Genomic DNA, 21,418 nt, shown 5'->3' on the forward strand with positions numbered 1-21,418 from the left:
CGGGCACCTCCCAGAGGAATGCTTACCTTGAGAATGGAGGCCCCGCTCCATGACCCCATGCTTGACTTTCATATGGCGTGTCAGGTTCCCCTTTAGGGTGAATTTGCTCGGACAGTAGAGACACTTGAAGGGTTTGCTGTCGGAGTGCAGGTGCATGTGGCCCATTAGGTTGTGCATCCGGTTGAACTCCTTCCCACACAGCTGTCGGGGGCGATGGGGAGGACGAGACAGGTTATTCACGGCGTGGGCCTCCCCCCCGGACGAACCCGCACCCAGGCCTGCGTGGGGCTGCGTGCACTGCTGCTGTGTGGGGGTCTCGGCACGGTAAGCGGCCCCCAAGGGAGGTGTCCCCAGTGAAGCCGGGGATGGCCTGCACCGGGCCCAGGCTCCGACGCGGAGCCAGTAGGAATGGAGTCATGAGACCGTGGTCCTGCCACCCGGTGAATTTGAACACGAGGCAAAACCCTGCAAACCTACTGCAGCTTCTTTTGCATGCAGGCCGCACAGAAACAGAAAAGCCGACCTGAAAAGTGATTGCTCAGAGTGGGCTCCGCTCTAACGGCGCATACACAAGTATGGGCTTCCTATTTGCACGGCGTTCATAACGTGGAAGGTCCTGTGCTAAGCCTGCCATGGACTGTCACCTTTAGTTCCCCCACCAGTCCCAGGAGAAGGCTGCGGTTATCACCCCCAGTTCACGGATGGATAAGCAGAGAGATTAAGGCACCCGGACCAAGACACGCAGCTAATGGGTGCCCGAGCTGCGACAGCAACCCCAGAGGCCATGTGGCCAACCACCACCCCGTCCTGCGCCCCCTCGACACCACTCTTCTGCTGGACTGTGTCATGCAACGCATTTCTAATCTTCTTACTGCTCTTGGGGATGGACGGCAACACTAGAAGGGACAGAGAGACCTCAAGCAAGGCACGTGTCTTCTCTGCGGGCCGGGCTTTGAAAACACGATCTCAGCTTTACCAAAGGCAGACATGTGCTGTTGTTCTTTCCTTTCTTTTTTGGTCGTGCTGTTGTCTCTGTTTCCCACAAAGTGCAGACGCACCATGGACCGTGACCGTGGTTCTCCCACTGCTTTTGAAAGAACAGAACCGCCTTTTCTGAAGGCAATCTATGCAGACGCCCAGGGTGCACAACAGAGCCCGCTGCTCTAGGGTGTCCCTTCCTCCCCTTGTTCCCTAAGCCCTGGCGCAGCAGGGTTCCGAGGATCCAGCCCTTCCTCGGCCGTGTGCGGAAGAACACGGAGGAGGGTTTTCTGTGCGTATGAAGAAGGCCAGGGCACTAAGGAAGGAGCACGTTCCCTCCCCGCCTACCCCAGAGGCCCGTGTCACCCGGGCAGCCATATGGAGCGAGAGACGACACGGAGGGAGGAGTCGGGCCACAGTGGCCCCTGAGGCTGACCCCAGTTTTCCTCTCTCGCTGAGAGATATTTTCAGGGACAATGTTGGGGATCCTGGGTTGAATGTTTATTAACCAAGGCACTGTTTTCCTCAAGCGGCCTTGGAGAGAAGAGTTAAGCTGGCCCTAGAAGAATGGGTCGGCGCAACAAACAGTGGCCTTGGGAGACCCACCGGAAAGGATGCTGGGTGGCATGAAAGGGGGCCGGCTGGGGGTGACGACTCTGTCATAGAAAATCCACGCATGGATAATGAATAACGGGTTCTGTATTTTTTTTGATGATTCATATTTGGGGATTTTAAGTCCTTTTTCTCTTCCCTCTTTACTTCCTTGCTGGCAAGGATGAATTTGGCACACCGGTGTCCCACGCTTGGGATTCCGAGCACCTGCACACCACGTTCCTTTGGAAACAGTGGCCCAGGAGGGAAAAGATTGAGAGTGCTGGTTGGTCTAATTTTAATGTCCTGGGGAGAAGCCCGGCGTGTGGGATGGGGACTTGCTTTCTTTTACTCTCAACAGGGGACTAGTTAGTGAGATGAATCAATCTGTGACTCAGCTTTTCACATATGCGGACGTTCTGGGAGACTTCTATTTATTAGCTTCATCATCCAATTCTCCATCCTGGCTACAGGGGATAAAAAGCTTTGAATCTAGAGAGCCTATGTTAGGTATTTCCACTCACGAGTCATATAGGGAGAAAAAAAAAGTACATCTCATTTGGTTCGTGGGATGGTTCCTGATTATTTGGAGAGAGGCGGCCACAAAAGATCTGAAAACAGCACAAGCCCTGGGCTGTTAAGCACAAGATACATGGGAGCAGAGGAGCCAGAGGCTGCAAGATTATATACTACTGCACTAGTCCAAGTGCGTACAGGTCTCAGGGTTGTTCAAGCCAGACAGAATGGAAGGCACGGTGCCTTCCGTACCCGGCTACTATGAAGGGGAGCTTCTACTTTATCATCTCTAGTTGCTAAGGTATCAGCAGCTGGACTAGTCTGAAAAGGTTTTTATAAAGGGGATGGAATTTCAGCCTAACCTTGAAGAATGTTTAGGGCGCCATTTGTTTTTGGTTTGCTGCAGAATAAAGTCTCTTCAAGTATTTTCAGGCACTTTATTCAACCTTGAACCTACTAGGCAAGAACGGTGATTGCAGTGGTGCTAACGACCACCTGTTTGTTGTTGCCCCGGCCGCTGCACCTTGGAGGTCAGAGGGACTACACATTTCACCTGCCCCGAGGTCCCCTCTCCCTGTCCCTTTCCCCACCCCACTCCCACCCCAACACACAGAGCTGTGCACACGTCACAACGGCTACTGGTAAGCACTTTCCACATTCTTCCTTAGCTCTAGACAAGCCACGGTGTATGATCCTGTAACACAGGATCATGTGTCTACTATAGCGTTATTCTGAATCAATCAGTTCACTCCTGAACATTGTGGGGGCATTTTTAGTGGCACGTGAGTATATCAGGACACTAAAATGATATGGTCCCCTGAAGTCAAAGAATGTGGCTTTGGGGAGGGTCCCCTGTAGGACATGACTGCTCAGCTACATTATCTGAGGGTGATTGACAGAGGAGACTTTTGTGCTGTTGGCAAAATTTATTTCGTGCATGTCAGAGTTATCCTTCATGGTTGATGGTAGCCTATTGGGCCAACTGATGGAAAGCTTTTGCAGGGTTGGATTGAAGGTGTCTCAACTCTGAAAGAGGTCTGGGGCACTACAAGGAGCCCTAGGTTATCTTCCAAAATGCAAGGGCAACCTTCCTTTCCTACGTGGCCAACCTCAGTATCAAGCACAGGGCTACGCACACAGTAACATTTAATAAATCTCTAAGTATTTAGTTGGGAGACCAAACAAACAAGTCAGGAAAATATCCCTACCCTGTGCAAAAATTCCAAAAAGCAACCATCACCACATCTCTTCCTTTCCCCTACTAAAATGTCTATAACCCTATACACACTAGTTTGGAAACCAAAATCCTTCGTGGCAGGAGGACAGGGACAATTACTCAGGCCCCGAGGCACCTGGACACCAGTCACGTCTCCATAGTGGGCACCCTTAGCTTCTTCCTTTCAGCTCCTTCCGCAAAACCCTTCAGTCCTTATTCGGAATACCCAGCCTCTTCATGTTTCTCAGAAGGCTATTCTCACATGACAACAGATGAGTGTAGAAGATATTTTACGTCTATGAGATCCAGAGAAAAAAGACCCCTCAGCCACTGTTAGTGAAGAGAGGCCAGAGAGAGTGAACTGGGTAAATCAAAGATGGCACCCTTGGGTGGGGTTTCAACATGTGAGCCCCAAGAAGAATCCTTATAGGAGCGAGGGGGAAGGAGACCAGAAGGAAGAAGGAGAGTGACCTGGGAGGGATCACCAAAATGCTAGTTTCTTCTCCCGGGGAAAGCAGTGTGTGTCAAGGCCCCCTGTAATCATGAGGTGTGAGGCCAAGAGCAAGTCAAGACTTGCTGAACCATCTCCTGCCAAGGTCTGTGCGGATTCAATCAGGGTGGCTGTTGTTGATACAGGGAGCTCCTGGAGTGGAGAAGTCCCAGATTTCATGGTGCAGGTGTTCATCTTTCAACAGTCTGCCCCTCCTGAACTCTCAGTTGCTCTAATGAGGGGTACGAGTGTGCCTCTGACTCAGCCTTTCCATCAATACCAACTCTAATGCCTACTTTTTAAACAGAGGGGGAAACCTCCACATTTAACAGAACGTTGGAACAACTGTTTTGAACTGTCCTTTGCAAATGGGCCGCATGCATCATCGGGCTTTGAGATAGCAGCTCAGAGAGGTGATGGCGAGACCCCGGAAGGATGGAGAACTCGCTCCATTTTCTCTTCTGTAAAACGTCAGTGATAATAATAGTTTCTTACGAAGGTTGTTGTAAGGATCAAATGAGATAATTCACGTAAAGGGCTTGCCAAGTAGTAAGAGCTCAATAAATATTAGCTCTTATGATTATCATGTACATAGTAGACTCTTATACATTCTGGAAAGAGACAGATCTGTAAAGATAAGAGTGCTTTTTAGGCCAAGTTATTTGGAGGAAGTATTACAGGGAGGCCAAAGCGAGGGATCCTTCGGGTAAATACTTGCCGGGTCGCTGGAGGCTGCAGAGGCAGTCGTGCCCGACCCAGCGCAGAGAAGTGTGGTCGGAAGGAGAAGCTGCGCCCTGGCCCTTGGTTGCAGCCTTTGGGAGAGCCCCTCACGTGGCTCCTGGATCCCCAGCCCTTTAAGCAGCCGGCAGATGCCGTTCACTGAGCCAGATCCCGGCCTCCCCGGGCCCCTTCGCGCTGGTCCAGGGCCCGGAGGCACCTCAGGCCACTTGCCATGAGCTGCGGCGACAGCGTGGACAGCCAGCGACACTGTGTGCAGGGGCGGGGTGAGGGCGGCGGCGGCCCCGGGGGAGGCCCGCAGAGCCAGGAGGCCGGGGTGCACCCGGGGGCCCGGGGGTGCGGGGCCCGGGAGAGCAGGACGGGGCGCCGGAGCCTGCGGCCCACGGGCAGGGCCCTGCTAAGCCGCCCTTGCCTACGCCTCCTCTCCCGCGCTCTCTCTTTTAATAAGAAGGGTGTTCCTTTCCTCAAAGGGCGAGGGAGGGAGGGAGGGAGAGAGAGACTGTAAACTGTCCAAAAGGACCGTGAGAAAACAGGAAGCTCTGAGAAGTACAAGAGAAAGCAAGATGAAATCTGGTCGCAGGCGGCCCCCGGGGACGCGGAGGCATTGTTAGGCAGGCGGTCCGAGCAGCTATATCCTTCCTTCTCGAGGAGGGCTTGGCTGCCGAAAGGCTGCTATCTGGTCACTGCCTTAACCCCCTCCACGCCAGCCCCAGGGCCCTGGCCCAAAGGCCCGGCCCCCCCGAGCCCCCCCTCCGCGGCGTGCCCCCCACGGGGCGCCAGGGCCCAGGCGGGGAGCGAAGCCGCGCGGCAAAGGCGGTGGGGCCCCGGCCAAGGAGGCCTCGGCCCTCGGCCCGCGCTGCCCTCCGCCCGCGGGCCCCCGCCCTCGCCGAGGCTGCGGATGACCTGGTGATTCATAACTCAGGCAGCTCCCGGCTTCACCCATCATCTCAAAGGAGAATTTGTCCCGGAAATTCTGGATGGCTGCTTTTCCTGGACAGGTTTCCCAAAGACGGCAGCTGGCTCTTCGCTATTATGGAGCGCGGCCGCCACAGGGATGGCATCCAAATCAACCCCTGCGCGCTTACGCAGAATCTGGGAAGCATATTTCTGAACCGTGGCTCAAGTCTACAGGCACGGGTCTCTGGAGGCACTCCAGCTGGCTCCAAGAAGCAGGGAGGCCAGAAGTGGAGCCAACAGCAAAGGAGTCCAGAAGGGCAGTAATGGGGTTTTTTTTATACAAGAAAAATATAGAGAGAGAGAATGGAAACCTTTCCTCTCCTCTAATTTTCCATCCTATTGTGAATGCTTAATCTCACCGTGAGCGCATGTTGCTGCCCGCTGAGGACAGCTGTTGCCACTGAGCTCGGGGCCAGAGCGAGCCAGGTCACGCTGCAGCAGGGGGAGGGCTTTACGTCAGGAGGACTTTTAGCAGGGAGAAACCCAAGAAATTAGGCCCTGTTCCTTCAACACTCTCCCCCTTTCTACAAGCTTTTGGGCAAAACGGACAGATCTAACTCCTGGGATAGGACTGCGGCAAGGTCTGCCTTTTTTTTTGTTTGTTTGTTTCCAGCCACGTCAATTCTGTGACGCGACTATCTCTTCCCTGTTACCCACGATAAAGCTTTTGGGTTTAGTTTTCTGGGCCTCTCCTCCAGCATCACTATGCAGTCAGCCAGCCATTCATCTGGGATTGGCTATGGTTTTCGTGGTGATGAGCAAATGGCCCTCCGTTCTGTACCCAATGCCCAAAGTTCCACGGACATCCACCGAGGGCCAGGTCTCCAAGAATCCACAGCAACACTGGTGGCAAGCAAAGCACATAGGACACTGTCTGGAGACGGCCTGTGCTGCAGGAGGATCAGGGGCCGGCTGACAAACACGGAGCCGGGGTACATACTCTGTAAACTCAGACGTGCTCTGAAGCCCCTTTGAAGTGAAGAAGGGTGATGAGACCAGGAGGACACCAAGCAGGGGGGCACTTTGCAGGGACATGTGGACAGAGACAAAGACCCTGGTAGGGCTTCTGGCACTTCCCAGGAGGCAGAGGGCTCTTCGGTGAGGCAGCTGACACCTGCCCTCATTTCAGAAATGTCCAAGAATGGAGAAGGCCCGCCCATTTGACAAAAATACCCTTCAACACCCACTTATTTTTAATCCAATGACAGATACACTGTCCTAGGCAGCCTCCTGACCCGTAGTGTGGTCTCCTGGGAAAACCTCCCCACCAGGGAAAGGTGGCCTTTGCAGACGACGCAGCCAATTCCCCCACCAGGCCCATCTGCCGCTGAAGAGTATAAACTGTGCATCATCTCAGAGCTGCATTTCAGCCCTCAAGCCTCTCTCATGGAACCTGGTGGTGTTAGGATACATCCCAAGCCTAATCCACCCTCAAAGAGAGGTCAGAGTGAGTTTCTGAACCGCAGAGTGGATCCTCAGGCACCTGCTGCACCACGTATGGTATGCTATCATGGGGGTGGGTGGAAGAGGGGGGCAGGCATAAGGCATCAAGCAAGGTTGGCTCACTGAGCACTGGGCCCCGCTCGCACCATGTCATGCAGTCCTCTATGCACTGGTACCCGAGAGAATCTTCTCAGTCCTCAGGTACCACCTGGTCCAAGAAATCCTCCAGACCCCTCTGCATCCCCAGATCAAACCCAGCCTGCAAGCCCTTTTCCTGCATCGGCTCTGCTCCCTGATGAATCCTCTTTCAGAGATGCTCTCTGCCTGGTCTGACCACAGGTCCTGCTGCACCTGATGTGACGAAGGAGGTGGCAGTTGGCTGGACCGCACAGGTGTGGAAGGGACGGCAAGCAGGGCTCCCTTCACGTTTTAACAACGTACGTGTCCTGCCGCCGGCCGGTGAGATGCAAATGCACAGTTCATGCTCGAAGCCCAAGAGTGAACCGAGCACAATGAAGGAAAAGTGGCCAGCAGCTCCCATTTGCACCTCCACTGTAGGGGAAGCAACCCCCCGGCCGCGGGACAGCTGTGCTGAAAGCAAAGGGCTCAAGTGGGAAGCGGGGAGGAAATCAAAGTGCCTAATGAGAGAGAGAAGGGGTGTTATGCAGAGTCCCCAGGTTCCCGAGGCCACGGCTGGCTTCCCGGGCCTGTGTGCAATGCGGTCACAGAGGCCCCAACCCAGAAGGGTCCTCCTGAGTTGGCTCTAAAGCTCTACTTTCACCGCCCTGAAATTCTTAATAAGGTCTAACGAGGGACCTCACATTTTCATTTTGCACCAGGCACTAGGAACGGTGCAGCCTCATCTGCACGCAGCTTCCTCCCCCTTCGGCTCAGATGACTCAAGACGCACAGGAGTCAACTTTCAAACCACCGGGAGCTTGAAGGAAAGGAGGGGAAACACGAGTGGGTGGCAGGAAAGGGCTGGAGGGAGAAGCCTCCCTCCCCCGCCTCCAGAGAATGCCCATTCGGGTCTAGGGAAGCTCTGGTTCCTGACCCCTCTCACCCCGTCCAGGAGTGGCCGACACAGGAAAGCCGCTGGCTTCACAGGGGGTTCCTTCAAGTGGGGAGGGGGTACGGGGACATGCTGCAGAGGGAGCAAGGCAGGAAGAGCCCCTCTGATGGGCAGCGCATGGCATCTGGGCCCCATCAGACACGCAGTAGCACAGAAGGCAAACGTCCAACGCAGACACAAAGGCTCCAACAGTAGCCGAAGGCGTGATTCCCCTCTGCTTCCCCCAGCCCTGTCTTCACCGCAGGCCGCCGCACACCTGAACCCCCCGATCTGCAGCTGATTCCCTCTCACGGGGCGAGTGGAGAAGGGAAACGGCACCGGGGAGGGGTGGGAGGACGGGGAACAGCCTGGGAGGCCCAAGCGTCTCTAAGCAGTACCCGTCACTCCTGGAGTTTTACCAATCTCCAGCTCCTACGTGATCTCAGCTACGCTATCCCTAAGCCTACCCCTACCCCTACCCCTAAGCCTAAACCTAAGCCTAAGCCTAAGCCTAACCGGCCGCTGAGATAAAAGTGAGATGAGGTAACACTCCAGCCAGTGAGGCGGATGCAGGCGTTCCCACGGCGACGCTGCACGCCTGCCCTGCACGGGACTTGGGCACCAACGGGAACCGCTTCGGATGGCGGCGCTCACGGCCAGGCCTCGACCCCAACGAGCACTTCTAAGGGCGCTGGAGGCCCCAACCTCGGCCTTCCTCCCACCTGGCCTGGGAGACCCGGCCTCATGTCATGCAGCTCCATCCTGGTGTCCGGAGGGTGTGTGGGGGGGTGCCTCTCGGGCTCCCTTCCGAGGTCCACCCATCGGCTTGTGGGGGGAAGAGGCCCTAGAGGCCGTTGCTCCCTCCCGGGATGGGCCACTCCACCTCACCTTCGTCCTTTAGCCACCTCATGCCCCCGGTGGGCCTTCCGTCCTCCTTCCTCCCCGCGGGTTGCCTCCTCCCCTGCGTGCTGATCCCACCGTACGACACACAGGGCCAGCTTCCTAGGGACCAGCTAGGGGCTGGTGCAAGCACAGGTGTGGTGCGCAGAGGAACAGAGCCATGGACGGGCCTGGGGTTGGCCACAGCAGCCCCATGGACAAAACACAGTAGGACGTTTCCTGGAGATCCTCCTCCACTGGCCATTGGCACAACCCTCTGCATCCTTCAGGTGTGCACCGCCCCCCCCCCCAGGCCCACTGCCCACCTTGCATTTGAAAGGTTTCACGTCGGAGTGGACGATCATGTGTGCCTTGAGGGTCTGTTTCTGCACAAAACTCTTGTAGCAGAGGTGACACTGGTAGGCGCGGATGTTGGTATGGATGAGCACGTGTCTCTTCATGTTGGCCAGCAGAGTGAATTCCCGCCCGCAGATCCCACATTTGTGCTCCTTCACACCCTGGAGAGAAGCAAGATTCAAAACATGCTGTGGTTAGCAGGTGACACGCGTTCATCAGAATTAGAATCTTCACTTCTCTCTTTGCCACGCGAGTCCACGGAGAGCCTGGTGACAGATGCTGAGTTCCAAAGGGCGTGGCTTTGGCCTTGCTAATTGCCGTTTTCCTGAAAAGTGTTAGTCACATAATCTTTTCTGTTTTCTGAAAACCATGAGCTAAGCCAAACCTTTAGGGAAAAAGAAAGCTACTGCTCCCGTTGCTCCTGCTGCTACAGGGGTTAATTCTATAGTAACAGTTCTGGGGATTAATAGGATTTGGGTAAGAGCCCTGTGGAGTGATATGTAAAATGAGACTACAATCTATCTTTGGGGAAAACAAACAAACAAACAAAAAAACCCAAAAAACCAAAAAACCAAAACCTCCTCAAGTGATGATAGCATTTCTCGAATGAAGAACCATTGTTTTCTTGAGTTTTCCTTAATGGACTTGACAATCCCAGAAGAACAAGTGATATGCCCACTTGAATTTCTGAATTAGAAAACAGGACAGAAAGAGACTTTGTACCTTCCCCACTGTTCATGGAGAGGGGCTGAAGACGTAAGCATCGGTGCCCTCAGTCGAAGCCCCTTCCAGGGACTCACAGCGTGAGCAGAGTAGGAGCGACTCCTGCCTGACCAGTGCTTCCCTGAAAAGGCCTTTGCAAGCCATCCTAGCGCAGAATGACTTTTCAGGAGGAACACTTAGAGACCCACAGCGTTAGAACTGAGGCTGGTACAGGATTAGAACGAGCTGCTTAGCTAACCCTTATAAAACACCTATTATCAGATATCCATAGCGACCTAGGGAGAGAGGAGGTCTAAGTGTAGCTCTGAGTCCTTTCTTCAAGGTGCGACATGATAAGGACGTACCGCTCCTCAGTTTTGGTGAGCCCAAGGCCCCCAGGGGTGGGTCCAGGTCTCTGCCCAGCCATTTAGGGGCTGTGCAACTTCAGGCAAGTCTCGTGCTGTTGGGTCCCTCCTCTCAAGATGTAGCGGTAGGTCATGAGAACCAGGGACTCTTTCCAGCTCAAATACCTCTTGAGTCCTGATGACTGTCGGTGAGTAGGAGTTCATGCTCACCAAGAGACGGGAACTCTAATGCCCTCCGAAGAGGGTGAATTTTAACAGTATGTTGTGTATTCAAGCAGGGAGTTTAAAATTCTGAAAGTCATGAAAGTTATATTCTTGATGGGTCTCAAGCATTACCTCAGCATCTTTCTTCTCAAGATCGCCTCCCCACTTGTCTAGCTGGCCACAGCAGCCCTCCTGCGACCATCCTGCGACCGAGAGTGCCTACTTATCACTAAAGAGAATTCTGTGTTCTAAGTAAAATTCACATAGAGGCTGGCCTAGAACTCATGAATGGAAGCCTGGACAAACTCTGGGAACTGAGGCAGTGACTGTGTCACTAATAGGATCAGTGAAATCACAGAAAGGGAGCCCATGTTAGGAGGGAGGGAGGGAGGGAGTAGAGAAGGGGAACACTTGACAATAGCATTCAAGGGCTCAGGTGCCAGAGTCCGAGGGTCTGGGGGACAGCCCCCTGCCTCAGTGGTGTGCGCATCTGCAGATCTGGAGTAGTGATACCTGCAGGGAGCTCTTAGAGTTGTTGAGGCCCTCCACAGGGCTCTTACCCAAATCCTAAATGAGGAGGAGAGCACCTGGTCCGCAGCAAGTGTTCAACAAACACTACCTCTCACTATTGGCTGACACTGGAAATTAAAATGCATTTTGTTTCCTAATTCAAACGAGACATTTTGGACACCATGCTGTTTTGTCCATTTTTTATTTCATTTTCTACATTCTTAAGAGAATTTCTGTATGTTCTAAAATTCGTCTTTGATTCCTTTTCCACACATGTAGAAGCCCCTGCAACCCGCACAGGGTCTTAAATCTCAGGCCAGCTTCTTTGTGGATGGTTCCTGCGCTTGGCAGGTGCCTCCTCCCTGGGTGGTATCCTCAGGTGCCTTTCGTAGGTCAGAAGCTGTTTGGCTCTACGTCTCCGCTGTAAAGCCCCAAAATGCCCACGTTGTGTCCTAACCTATCAAACGAAACCCCTTATGGCAGGGTAGAGAGGCTATCCTGGCTGGGCAAAGTCCTCCACTGGCCTTTCTAGAGTAAAGAGTGTATTACAGACTCTGGCTTACTAGATGTCTCTCCTGCCAAGGAAACTACTTGAGGTCCAAAGCGTGAGGACAGAGGTCGTTGGAGCAAAGCTCCCCTCTCAGAAGCTCACAGCAGCCCCAAGTCGGCTTAGCTGGCTAAGATTTCAGGGACACCAATAGGGCCTCGCCTTTGTTCATCCCGAATGACTCCAGGGCTCTGGCTGCAAAGTAGGCTGCACTCGGCCCTTGGGCCTGTATTTGTCCTTAAAGATCTGAGCCTAGGGAAGGTCAAACCAAACCCAACAGAAGGGTGTGCTCTCACTCCTCCCACGAAACAAACCACAGGACACTGCACCCAGCTGGGCAGGGGCTCCACGACCGGGAGCGCAGGCCTGGCTGGACCCAGAGCCACATGTGCACGAGGCAGTTCTCACAGCTGCATGAGAAAACCACCCAAAAGAGCTGCGTGAGAAAACCACCCAAAAGGCGGCCACTGCGTCAGCAGCAAAGGACCAAGGGAAGTGTCTAGAAGGCGGCTCTGGTTAGTAACTCCCAGGCACAGAGCTGGTCTTGGTTCCTGAGTGTGTCCTGAGACACACTCCTGCTGATGCCCCAGATGACATTTTGGGAAACAGGGCTTCAGGGCTCAAAGGGGGCTTGGGAGCAACAGCACGAGGCCCAGGGGGCTCCCTCTGGCCTTGCTCACTCTGCTCTTTGCTCTGTGCACATTACTAACCCCGGGGCCCACCCGAGCCCCCGGAAGGCTGGCTGGCAAGGGGCTGCAGGCCTGGTGGGCCTCCGGGCCAGGCCGGGGGTGGTGAGGCCGGGAGGGGAGGACCCAGCAAGGGTCCGCCCCCCCCCCCCCGCGCCAGGTGCCCCCCCCAAGGCCCTCCTACCTTGTGCGTGAGCGAGTGCTGCTTGAGGTGGTGCGGCTGCACGAACTCCATGCCGCACTCGGAGCAGATGTAGGGCCGGATGTCCTTGTGCTTCATCATGTGGTTCTGCAGCTGGCTCGGGTACTGGAAGGTCTTGTCGCACTCGGAGCAGCTGTACTGCACGGGGCCCCGGTGCGCGGTCAGGTGCCTCTTGAGCTGCGCCAGCGTGGGGAAGTCGAGGCCGCACTCCACGCAGATGTTCTCGCGGCCGCTCGCGTGCTTGGCCTCGTGGGCCTTGAGCTCGCTGGGGTAGGCGAAGCCGCGGCCGCACACGCGGCAGTTGTGCGGCTTCACGTCGCTGTGCTGCATCATGTGGCGCTTCAGGTGGCTGGTCTGCGTGAAGGCCTTGTGGCACACCTGGCACTTGTGCGGCCGCGTGCCCTGGTGCGTGAGCATGTGGGTGTGCAGGTGGCTGAGCTGCTTGAAGAGCTTCCCGCAGCGGCCGCACGCGTGGGGCTTGATGCCGCTGTGGCCCAGGATGTGCGTGACCAGGTTGTACTTGGACGTGTAGGACTTGTCGCAGCTGGGGCACTGCCAGCGCTTCTGCGCGCCGCCCACGTCCACCAGGTAGCTGTCGTCCACGCGCACGTTCACGTCCACGCGGTCGGCGCGCGGCGGGGCCTCGGGCCTGCGCGGGGGCGGCGGCGGGGGCGGGGGGGGCAGGAAGGCGTGGCGGCCGAAGGGGAAGGCGGGCGCGGGCACGAAGAGCGGCAGCACCAGGCCGGGGGGCCCCTTGGGCAGGTAGGCGTAGGGCGCGGGCAGGAGCGCGGCGGGCCACGGCCGCTCGGGGGGCTCGGGGGGCTCGGGGGGCTCGGGGGGCCGGCCCGGCTGCAGCCCCAGGTGGCACAGGTCGATCATGCGCGAGGCGCAGGCGGGGCGCGGCGGGGGAGGCGGGGGGCCCGGGGGCGCGTCCTCCGCGGGGGGCCGGCAGGGCACCTTGCTGGGCACGCTCTTGCGCCTCCGCGACCCCCCGCCCTCGAAGGCCCCCGGGAACCCGTCCAGGTGGCCCGCGGGCGGCTCATACCGAAACTGCGAAAAGGGGCCCCGGAGGGCCTCCGGGAAGAGGTGTCCCTGCGGGGCCTTGCCTCGGGAGACCCCCGGCTGCAGGCAGTGCGGGAAGGACGGGGCTCGCTTCAGCCCCAGCTGCAAGGGCACGACCTCGTCCTTGATCGCCTTCATCTCCCTCGGCGTCCTGGGCCGCGCGCCTTCAAAGAGAGAGAAATGCAGTTTTTTACAAAAGAAAAAAGGGTTCCTCGGCCCCCACGGGCGGCAGCGGGCATCAGGGCCAACTCAGGGGGAGTGACCTTCTCAGCCCAGGGCGGGTTCCCGTCGCTGCGGTGCAAAGCCCCAGCCTGCTGCACGGGGACCCCACGGCACCCACAGAACCAGAGCGGCAGGCCGGGTGTCAGGGTGCTTTGGGAAGACACCTGAGACCTCAGCCAGCCTCGGGGCCCCCCTAGGATGAGGGCGGCGGTAGCAAGGATGCAACCCGTGAAATGACCTGCATAGTGGGGGAGTCAGAACTGGGGTGCAGGGGATCCCTGGATGGCTTGGCAGTTTGGGGCCTGCCTTTGGGCCAGGGCACGACCCCAGGGTCCTGGGATCAAGTCTTGCAGGAACCCTGCTTCTCCTTCTGCCTATGTCTCTGCCTCTGTGTGTGTGTGTGTGTGTGTGTGTGTCTCATGAACAAATAAAATCTTTATTAAAAAAAAAAAAAAAGAACTGGGGTGCACTCTGACGTGGGTTTTCAGCCTGAGATGGCCTTGTGTCTGCCAGGGGGACTTCCATGTGTCTTCGGGGTCGCTCTTGGTCTCAAGGAACCAACCTCCCTGCCGGTCTGGGTCTTGGGGGCCTTGGCTGCTGGAGGACAGGGAGGTCCACACAGGTGCAGAGATTTGCCTGCTGAACTCAGATGTCAGAATTCCCAAGTTACCCACTCCAAGCCAGGTGTGCTGCCGGGCGTACCGAGCGGATGGGGTCAATGTGATGAAGGAAAGCGGATCAGACAATGTCACCAAGTCATCTTGGCAACTTAAGCCTTTTCATCTTCCCCGTGAAGCATCCGCAGGTGAAAAATACCAGGATTGTCAATCTCTGAAACCGCACTTGCATCTCCTCCTTCCCAGAGGTTTCGGGATAAAGCTCGGCCTTCGCCGACTCCCGAGGCAGGTGACCTTCCTTTCCTTGCTAGGCCTGCATCAGGCATGTGCGGGAGAGGGTGTGGGCTGGACTCTAAGCCAAGGGCTCTGTGTCCTTTCATGCGGCCCCCTGCCACGTTTCTGCGCCCCTCGTGTGGACGGTGGTAGAGAGAATCGGGTGGCCGACTCCACATTTTCAGGGGGGGCCCTTTATGCCCTAACCCTCTGAACTTGAAGGGGATCCTTAGGGCCCTGGCCTTGGGGCTGGCTACGTGCTGAGTACTGTAGGGTGAGGCTCCCCGGCATGAGAGGCCCAACAGTTTCTGGTGGTTTTCTTCAGTCCTTGATGGAGCAAATGTAATTTTTGCAAGTACCTGGGTATTAACAAAACTGCTCGTGTGTCTTCATGAGAGGTTTGAGAACTGCAGCACCGTTAAAACAAAAATGGGCCTTTTTAGGTTGGATTACCAATTCCATGCACAGAGCATTCAACGGAGAGAAAAACTATGTGCCTTTATGATACGAATATTTGGGTGTTACTTAAAACCGTTACAGAAAATCATCAGAAAACTAAAGAATAATGTGTATTGATCTTTGCTTTGTATTTATGTGGTGGGGAGTTAGCTCTGGTTTGTCTTCTTTCCGTGGATTTGGGGTTTAGTAATTAAGAGCGAGAGCTTGTTTAGCAGAAGGAAAGCTCAGCCCTACCTATGTCCCATCCTCCTTCTCATTCCTAAAATTGTTTACCAAAATGCCAGGTCTTCCCCCACTGCTAACCCGAGGACCAGGCAGGCACCTGGGGAAGATGAGGAGGGGGCAGCAGAATGAGTACCTAGCCTGTGAGCTTGGGGACGGCCGCTGGGTGCTGGTAGGTAGGCCCCGGGCGGGGACGGAATGGTTTCCACGGTCACTGGGTCTGGCCTCGAGCGGCAGCAAGTCCTGGCCCCTGAATTCGCGTGCGGGTCTAGAGGGGCTGGTGGACCCTGATCTGACACCCTGTTACTTCTATAAAAATATGTGGCTTCCAGACAAGGTCAGTGTGTCCTCTTGAAATAGAGGGAGGAGGAAACAATGGCAGCTCCTTTCTCTGGATTTCGTTTTGGCCACGGTTGGTTGTATTCCCTCGGTGGCGAGAAGGTTCTATTTGCAAAAAAAAGGCTTTTCACACTGGAGACAACTATGCCAGGCCACACGTGACTATGGCAGACCACAGCGGAGCCCATCCAAGTGCACACTGGTCCTTTTTTATTCTGATTATCTGATTTAGAGAGCTTGATTGAAGAATTAGTTTAAAAAAACAAAAACAAAAACAAAAACAGACCTACCAGAGCGTGGGCCAGAATTTATTAGTTCGTTGAATATTTTATTGCTAAGGTATTAAAAAACGCGTGGCTAATGATGTTTGGCGTCTTTATACCGTGTGTGATATCTTATTACTAGAAAGCTACTTACGTGGAAACGAATGTTTTCGCTCATTTTTAAAACAAAAGGTGTTTCATTATTGTCTTTGTGCGGCGTGTCTGTTTCTAGTTGTGACACGGTCTACTAATTGGGTCCCTTTACTGCATTAGGAGCGACGTTTTTAATACAATACTAATTTCAAAAGCATATTTACGTTCTGTGTTTGCGTCTTAATTTTGTCGCCGTCGACCTAGTCAGGTAAAGACCTATTGTTGAACACAGATGACGTGATTTCTTTTAATATCAACGTCAGAATTGTGTCCCCCAAATGTAGAGATTTTCCGTATGTTCGTGTTAATCTCCTCCCTGTGTTGACTTGATGATGATCTCCCCCAGTGTCTGACTCTACCCCTAAAAACAGTCGTGTGCCTGTTCGAGAATAAAATCATCAATTCAGGAGCTTTAAAAAGGCATGGGGATCCCTGCATGGACGTTTTCCAGAGCTTTCAAACAGCGGAGCCCTCTGCACACTGATCTGGGGGCGCCCCCCACCCCCCGGCAGGCCCGGAGGAGGCATGTGCCCCGGCCCTCCTAGGAGGAACGGCTGTCGCTGCTGCTGACCCCCAACAGCACAGGTGCCGAGGGGAAGGAGCCCAAGGGGGGGGGAGGAGGATCCGGGAAGGGCGGCTCCCTCAGGGCATTAATCTTGGGGTCGGTGAACTTAGGAGGCTGAGCGGCCTCTGCGACACACCGACGGCCCCGTGCGCCCCACGGCGGGCTCCCTCGGAGCAGGTCCCCCTGCGTGTGGCACATGGGGGTTCCCATCGGGGCCTGGCCGGAGCCTGTGGCCCCTCCCGGGACCGGCCCGTCGGAAGCCGGTTCCTCGCCAGGAGGAGCAGGACCTCGTGCACCACGGCACTGGCACTGTGAAAGCAGCCCCCTGCGCCGTGGTCGGAGCCCTGCGCCGCAGGCGGGATCTGGGTTTGACCTGTGTCAGCGGCTGTGAGACACCGAGCCTGGGGGGCTCAGGCCGTGGGCCTGGGAACCTGGACGAAGGCTTGCACTGGGCCCCTGCTCAGCAGGGAGCCTGCTTCGGCCGGCTGCTCCCCCCCACCCCCGCCCCGGGTTCTCTCCCCACCCCCGCGGTCTTCACCCCCTCTCTCTCTCTTACACAAAGAAATAAAATCTTAAAGAAAGAAAGAAAGAAAGAAGGAAAAAGAAAGAAGAAAAGGAAGGAACCTAAGCAAGTTAATTTGGGGGCTTGGCTTTCTCGTCCATGACCTGGGGGTTGGGCAATTGCCTGCGGGGTGTTGAAACCTTAGAGCGTGTAGGGAAAGTGTATTAAGCCCTAGACGGTGTGGTGCCCTGGAGGGGTCGGGGGTGCGGTGCCCTGGAGGGGGTGAGGGGTGTGGTGCCCTGGAGGAGTGGGGGTGCAGTGCCCTGGAGGGGGTGGGGGGTGCGGTGCCCTGGAGGGGTGGGTGGCGGGAGGGCAGGGTTGCCATGTGATCAGTGGATCGATGCCAGCTGACAAGGTCCCTTTCCCAAGCGAAGGCTCGTGGTCGGCATCTGGGTGTCTGCTCCGCTGCTCAAAACCAAGACTTAGCTCATTTGCTCTGAGTTGCTCTTGTTGCAACAGCAGATGTGACTCCCCACAAATGAGTATTCATTCAGTGTGGACATGGACCTCCGGGTTCGAGAATAGTCCCCACCCCTTGTCCATGGCTCGCTTTCCTATCCGGGCCTCTGTTCTGAGGCTGCCTTAATCACCAGCGGCTTTGGTTGTTGGGAACTAGAGGGCTAGGTGGTCTGCTAAGCCATTTCAGCTGAAGGATTGTCCCCGTCTGGTGGCACCAGTCACCTTCCCAGAGAGAAGAGCACCTGTCAAAGCTCCAGTGTCAGATACTTAAGACGGTGCTGAGCCAGCAGAGGCTAAAAGACTCCTGGAATTCCCTCTAGGCTGCGGGGCCTGCTCGCGGCGGCACTGTCCAGTGCCCACTTGGTGATTGACGCTGAGCAAGGGCTCCGGAAGCTGCTCTGGGATGAGAGGGATGGAAAGGTCTTGTTTTTAAAGTCTCCATGTGGAACTTTCATTTTATTTATTTATTTTTTTAAGATCTTATGTATTTGTTCATGAAAGACAAAGGGAGAAAGGCAGGCTCCCTACAGGGAGCCTGATGCGGAACTCGATCCCAGGACCTGGGGATCACGCCCTGAGCCAAAGGCAGACGCTCAACTGCTGAGCCACCCAGGCGCCCCTCCACGTGGAACTTTTAAATGTATAACCTTATCTTTATTTAGACCGCAGGTGACTTTTGGAGACCTCCCTAATCAGATCATGAGCACACTCCAAAACCGTCGTCAGGTAGTTATTGCACAAAGAACTTGCGTGTCCTATTGCTCATCCCCCTCGGTTTCCAAGGCCTACATTCTCTGACCTGATCCTCAAACCAGGGTGTGCCCTACATCCTGGCTATTTCCAGGATGCAAAGGACACAGAAATTAATGCTGGGGGGCTATCCTCAAAGTGCCACAAGGTTCTCAGTCGTGACAAGGCCAACGGGCAGTCGTGAGTAGAAGGGCAGACCCTTGGGGGCACCTGGGGGGCTCGATCGGTTAAGCATCAGACTCTTGATCACAGCTCGGTCCTCCATCTCAGCAGTGTGAGTTCAAGCCCTGCATGGAGCCTACTTTAAAAAGGTGGGGTGGGGAGGGGCCCTGAATTAAGAATGTGAAACACAGACCAAGATGAAGGAGTCACCCGGCACCCTTCCACCCCAAGGAGATGCTTGGAAAGCTAGTAGCGGTCCACTTTTTGTACTAGGAGGTAAGGGTGGAAGGTTAGAAGAATCATGTATTTTCCTTGCCGCCGTCAGAGAATGTCCCTGACTTTCTTCCCTATCTGCTCAGTCACCACAGCAAATAGGCTAAGTCAGGAAGCAGATAGTTTCAGGAGGAAAATATTGGGTGGATCTGTGTTAGAAGAATCTGGGACTCAAGATGTCTTCTTTCATAAGAAGTATGACCCTCAAGAGTTAGTGATAAGGAAATGGGGAGTGAAAGGATTTTAAAAGCAAAAATCTCCTTTTGAACCATAAGGACCAATTAAAAATGCAAGGCCTAAGATGAAACTATATTTAGTTTGAGGGAAAAATTTTTTCTTTTTTTTTTTTTTTCTAATAATGCCCTTTAATCAGGAATTCACCTACTGCACCAAAATGTAAATATCCCCCAGATAAAATTACTGGTATTTTGTGGTTCTCACTTGAATCGAAGGTCATTCCAGTAAACGCTCTCAGAGGAGTCACGGTGAGTCAGCAATGCCAAGAGGCAGATTTACTTATCTTGACTCCATAACACTGATTTTTGTTCATCCTGAAATTCATGAGAGAATATTCCCTCACGTTTTTTTCATTCCTTGAAGATGTCCACATTGCACTGGAAAAGGGTACGTCTCGCTCTTGGAGACAGTGGCTTCTTCTCTTTTCATTGGAGAGAGTAGCACTTTCTTACGTGGTCTGCCCCGGAGCTCTGCCCTCAACGAAGATGAAAGCAGGGAGGAGGTGGGAGTTGGGGAGACATTTAAGAATAAGGAACAGAGCTAAGAGGACCGAAGGTAACAGGAGGGCAGCATGGGAGATACGTGGACTTATTACTAACCGCTCTGACAAGAAGACCTTGTTTTAACGTTCCTCCAAAGTGGGATTTTATTGGGTCACCTGCTTCTTTGTGAAGTTTTGATAGCAAGAGGAGACTTCGAATCTGAGGCTTAAACATCGTGATGATTCCACATCATTGTCTTAACACGTCTGTCGCTGTATTGCTACAGTCACATATCGTGATTGGCAGGAATGGAAGGCTCTCTGTGTGCAACTGGCAGATGGGCCAGTATGTTCCAAAGGAAAGCATGACCCTCCTTGTCACTCCCTGGGCTAGTGGTATACCTAAGACGGGGTCACCAGGCCCCAGGTAGGCCTTTCCGGATGCTCTTATGGCCCTAACTTAATAAACCCAAATCCCTCCCATTTTGTTATAAAAAGTAACCTGTTAGCCCACAGCTTGGTGGTCAGAAGATATTCATTGGTGATGAGACCTATTTACCTGTGAAATAGTCCATCGAACTCATATTTTTTTTTAAGTTCCTAAATATCACCAAGATACATACGGCATAGTTGAAGTCAAATTTAGTTTTTCATCGTTCAGGTTGTCCATACACACACACACACCCCATGTATGTATCATAGGCCTTACTAAAACAACAGCAAATTTGGTTACTAAGCTGCACAGATTAAATAGATGTGGGAAAAAATAAATAAATAGATGTGGGTTTCATTTAGAAAAGTGCTGGATGCCTAGGTCAAGTTTCTGGAAAGCAGGAGTGAATATAATTGCTTGAGCCCTGGAACAGCTGCTGGGGTGTTGGGGTTATCTCTACCCTCGTGACCCATTTAAAGGAAGGAAATGAATTGGAGATGTGACTTAGCAGTTTTCTTTCCCAACTCTCAGAGCTAATATATCTTTTGTGGATGGAGCTGTAACTGGAATGTTAGCACGTTTCTCCTACTTTCTTTTGGGGGAAAATGTCCTTAGGATATATATCAGGTTTTTTTCTTTTCTTTTTTTTTTTTTTTTTTTTGGTTTTATGCTCTTAGATGAAGTAAACTTGATGTACCCCCTCCTAGCAAAGCAAATAGACACGTGCATGTTAGAAAGTTTCATTTTGTCTATCTCTGGAAGTGATAGCATAAATTGTTGGGTAAGCCTTTGAATGGTAGCTGATGCCAGAAAATATGACCCTCTGGCAAGCAAGAATGGTTAAGAACGAACACTTAATAAATGAGGACGGCCATCTGTGGAAGGAACCTATCTTCAACATGTAACTCAAGGCGGTATTTTTGGGAAAGAGGTGTCGAGAACTGTTTTGTACTCAACGGGGGTGGTGGTCACACAACTTTGTCGAAACTCCTAGAATACAAATGAATTTTACTGTACGTAAATTAAAAATAAGTCTGAAAATGTAAAAGAGATATACCCCAAAATTCTACTCTGTGCATTATTGTAAAGATAGTAACTGAGGATACTTGGGAAATAGTCAAGGTGAGCAGATTGTTAGAATGCTCCCAGTAATGATATGCGAAGTCTTCTCTTTAGAAGGCACCTGTCCATATGGTATATGAAGAGGGGCTCTCAGTTACAAGTTTTCGATGATCTTAATTATTGGTCTTTCCAAAGGGGAGACTTTGAATATGGCAGATAGACCTGCTTTTTTGTTTGTTTGTTTTGTTTTGTATGTTTTCTATTCCGCGTAAATATTATGGGGACAGGGATGATGCCTTAAATTATCCTCCAAGGTCTAATTTTTGGCCCCAATTGCATATTCAGTAAATAATCTTCCATTATTTCTCCAACATTTTTGTGATGTACATCTA

General features: G+C 53.6%; 1 protein-coding gene across 1 annotated transcript in view; it reads right to left on the reverse strand.

Moving 5' to 3' along the window:
* The window catches only part of ZNF366 (zinc finger protein 366), a 46,812-nt gene that overhangs the window by 7,157 nt on the left and 18,237 nt on the right, over nucleotides 1–21,418 (reverse strand). The window contains exons 2-4 of the mRNA XM_035713948.2: nucleotides 12,415–13,658; nucleotides 9,186–9,377; nucleotides 27–201 (exon numbers count right to left, since the gene is read on the reverse strand). Of these exons, the coding sequence (XP_035569841.2) occupies nucleotides 27–201; nucleotides 9,186–9,377; nucleotides 12,415–13,658 (1,611 nt within the window). The remainder of the gene's footprint in view (nucleotides 1–26; nucleotides 202–9,185; nucleotides 9,378–12,414; nucleotides 13,659–21,418) is intronic.

Source organism: Canis lupus, chromosome 2 (genome assembly GCF_003254725.2).
Source record: "Canis lupus dingo isolate Sandy chromosome 2, ASM325472v2, whole genome shotgun sequence".
Taxonomy (NCBI): domain Eukaryota; kingdom Metazoa; phylum Chordata; class Mammalia; order Carnivora; family Canidae; genus Canis; species Canis lupus.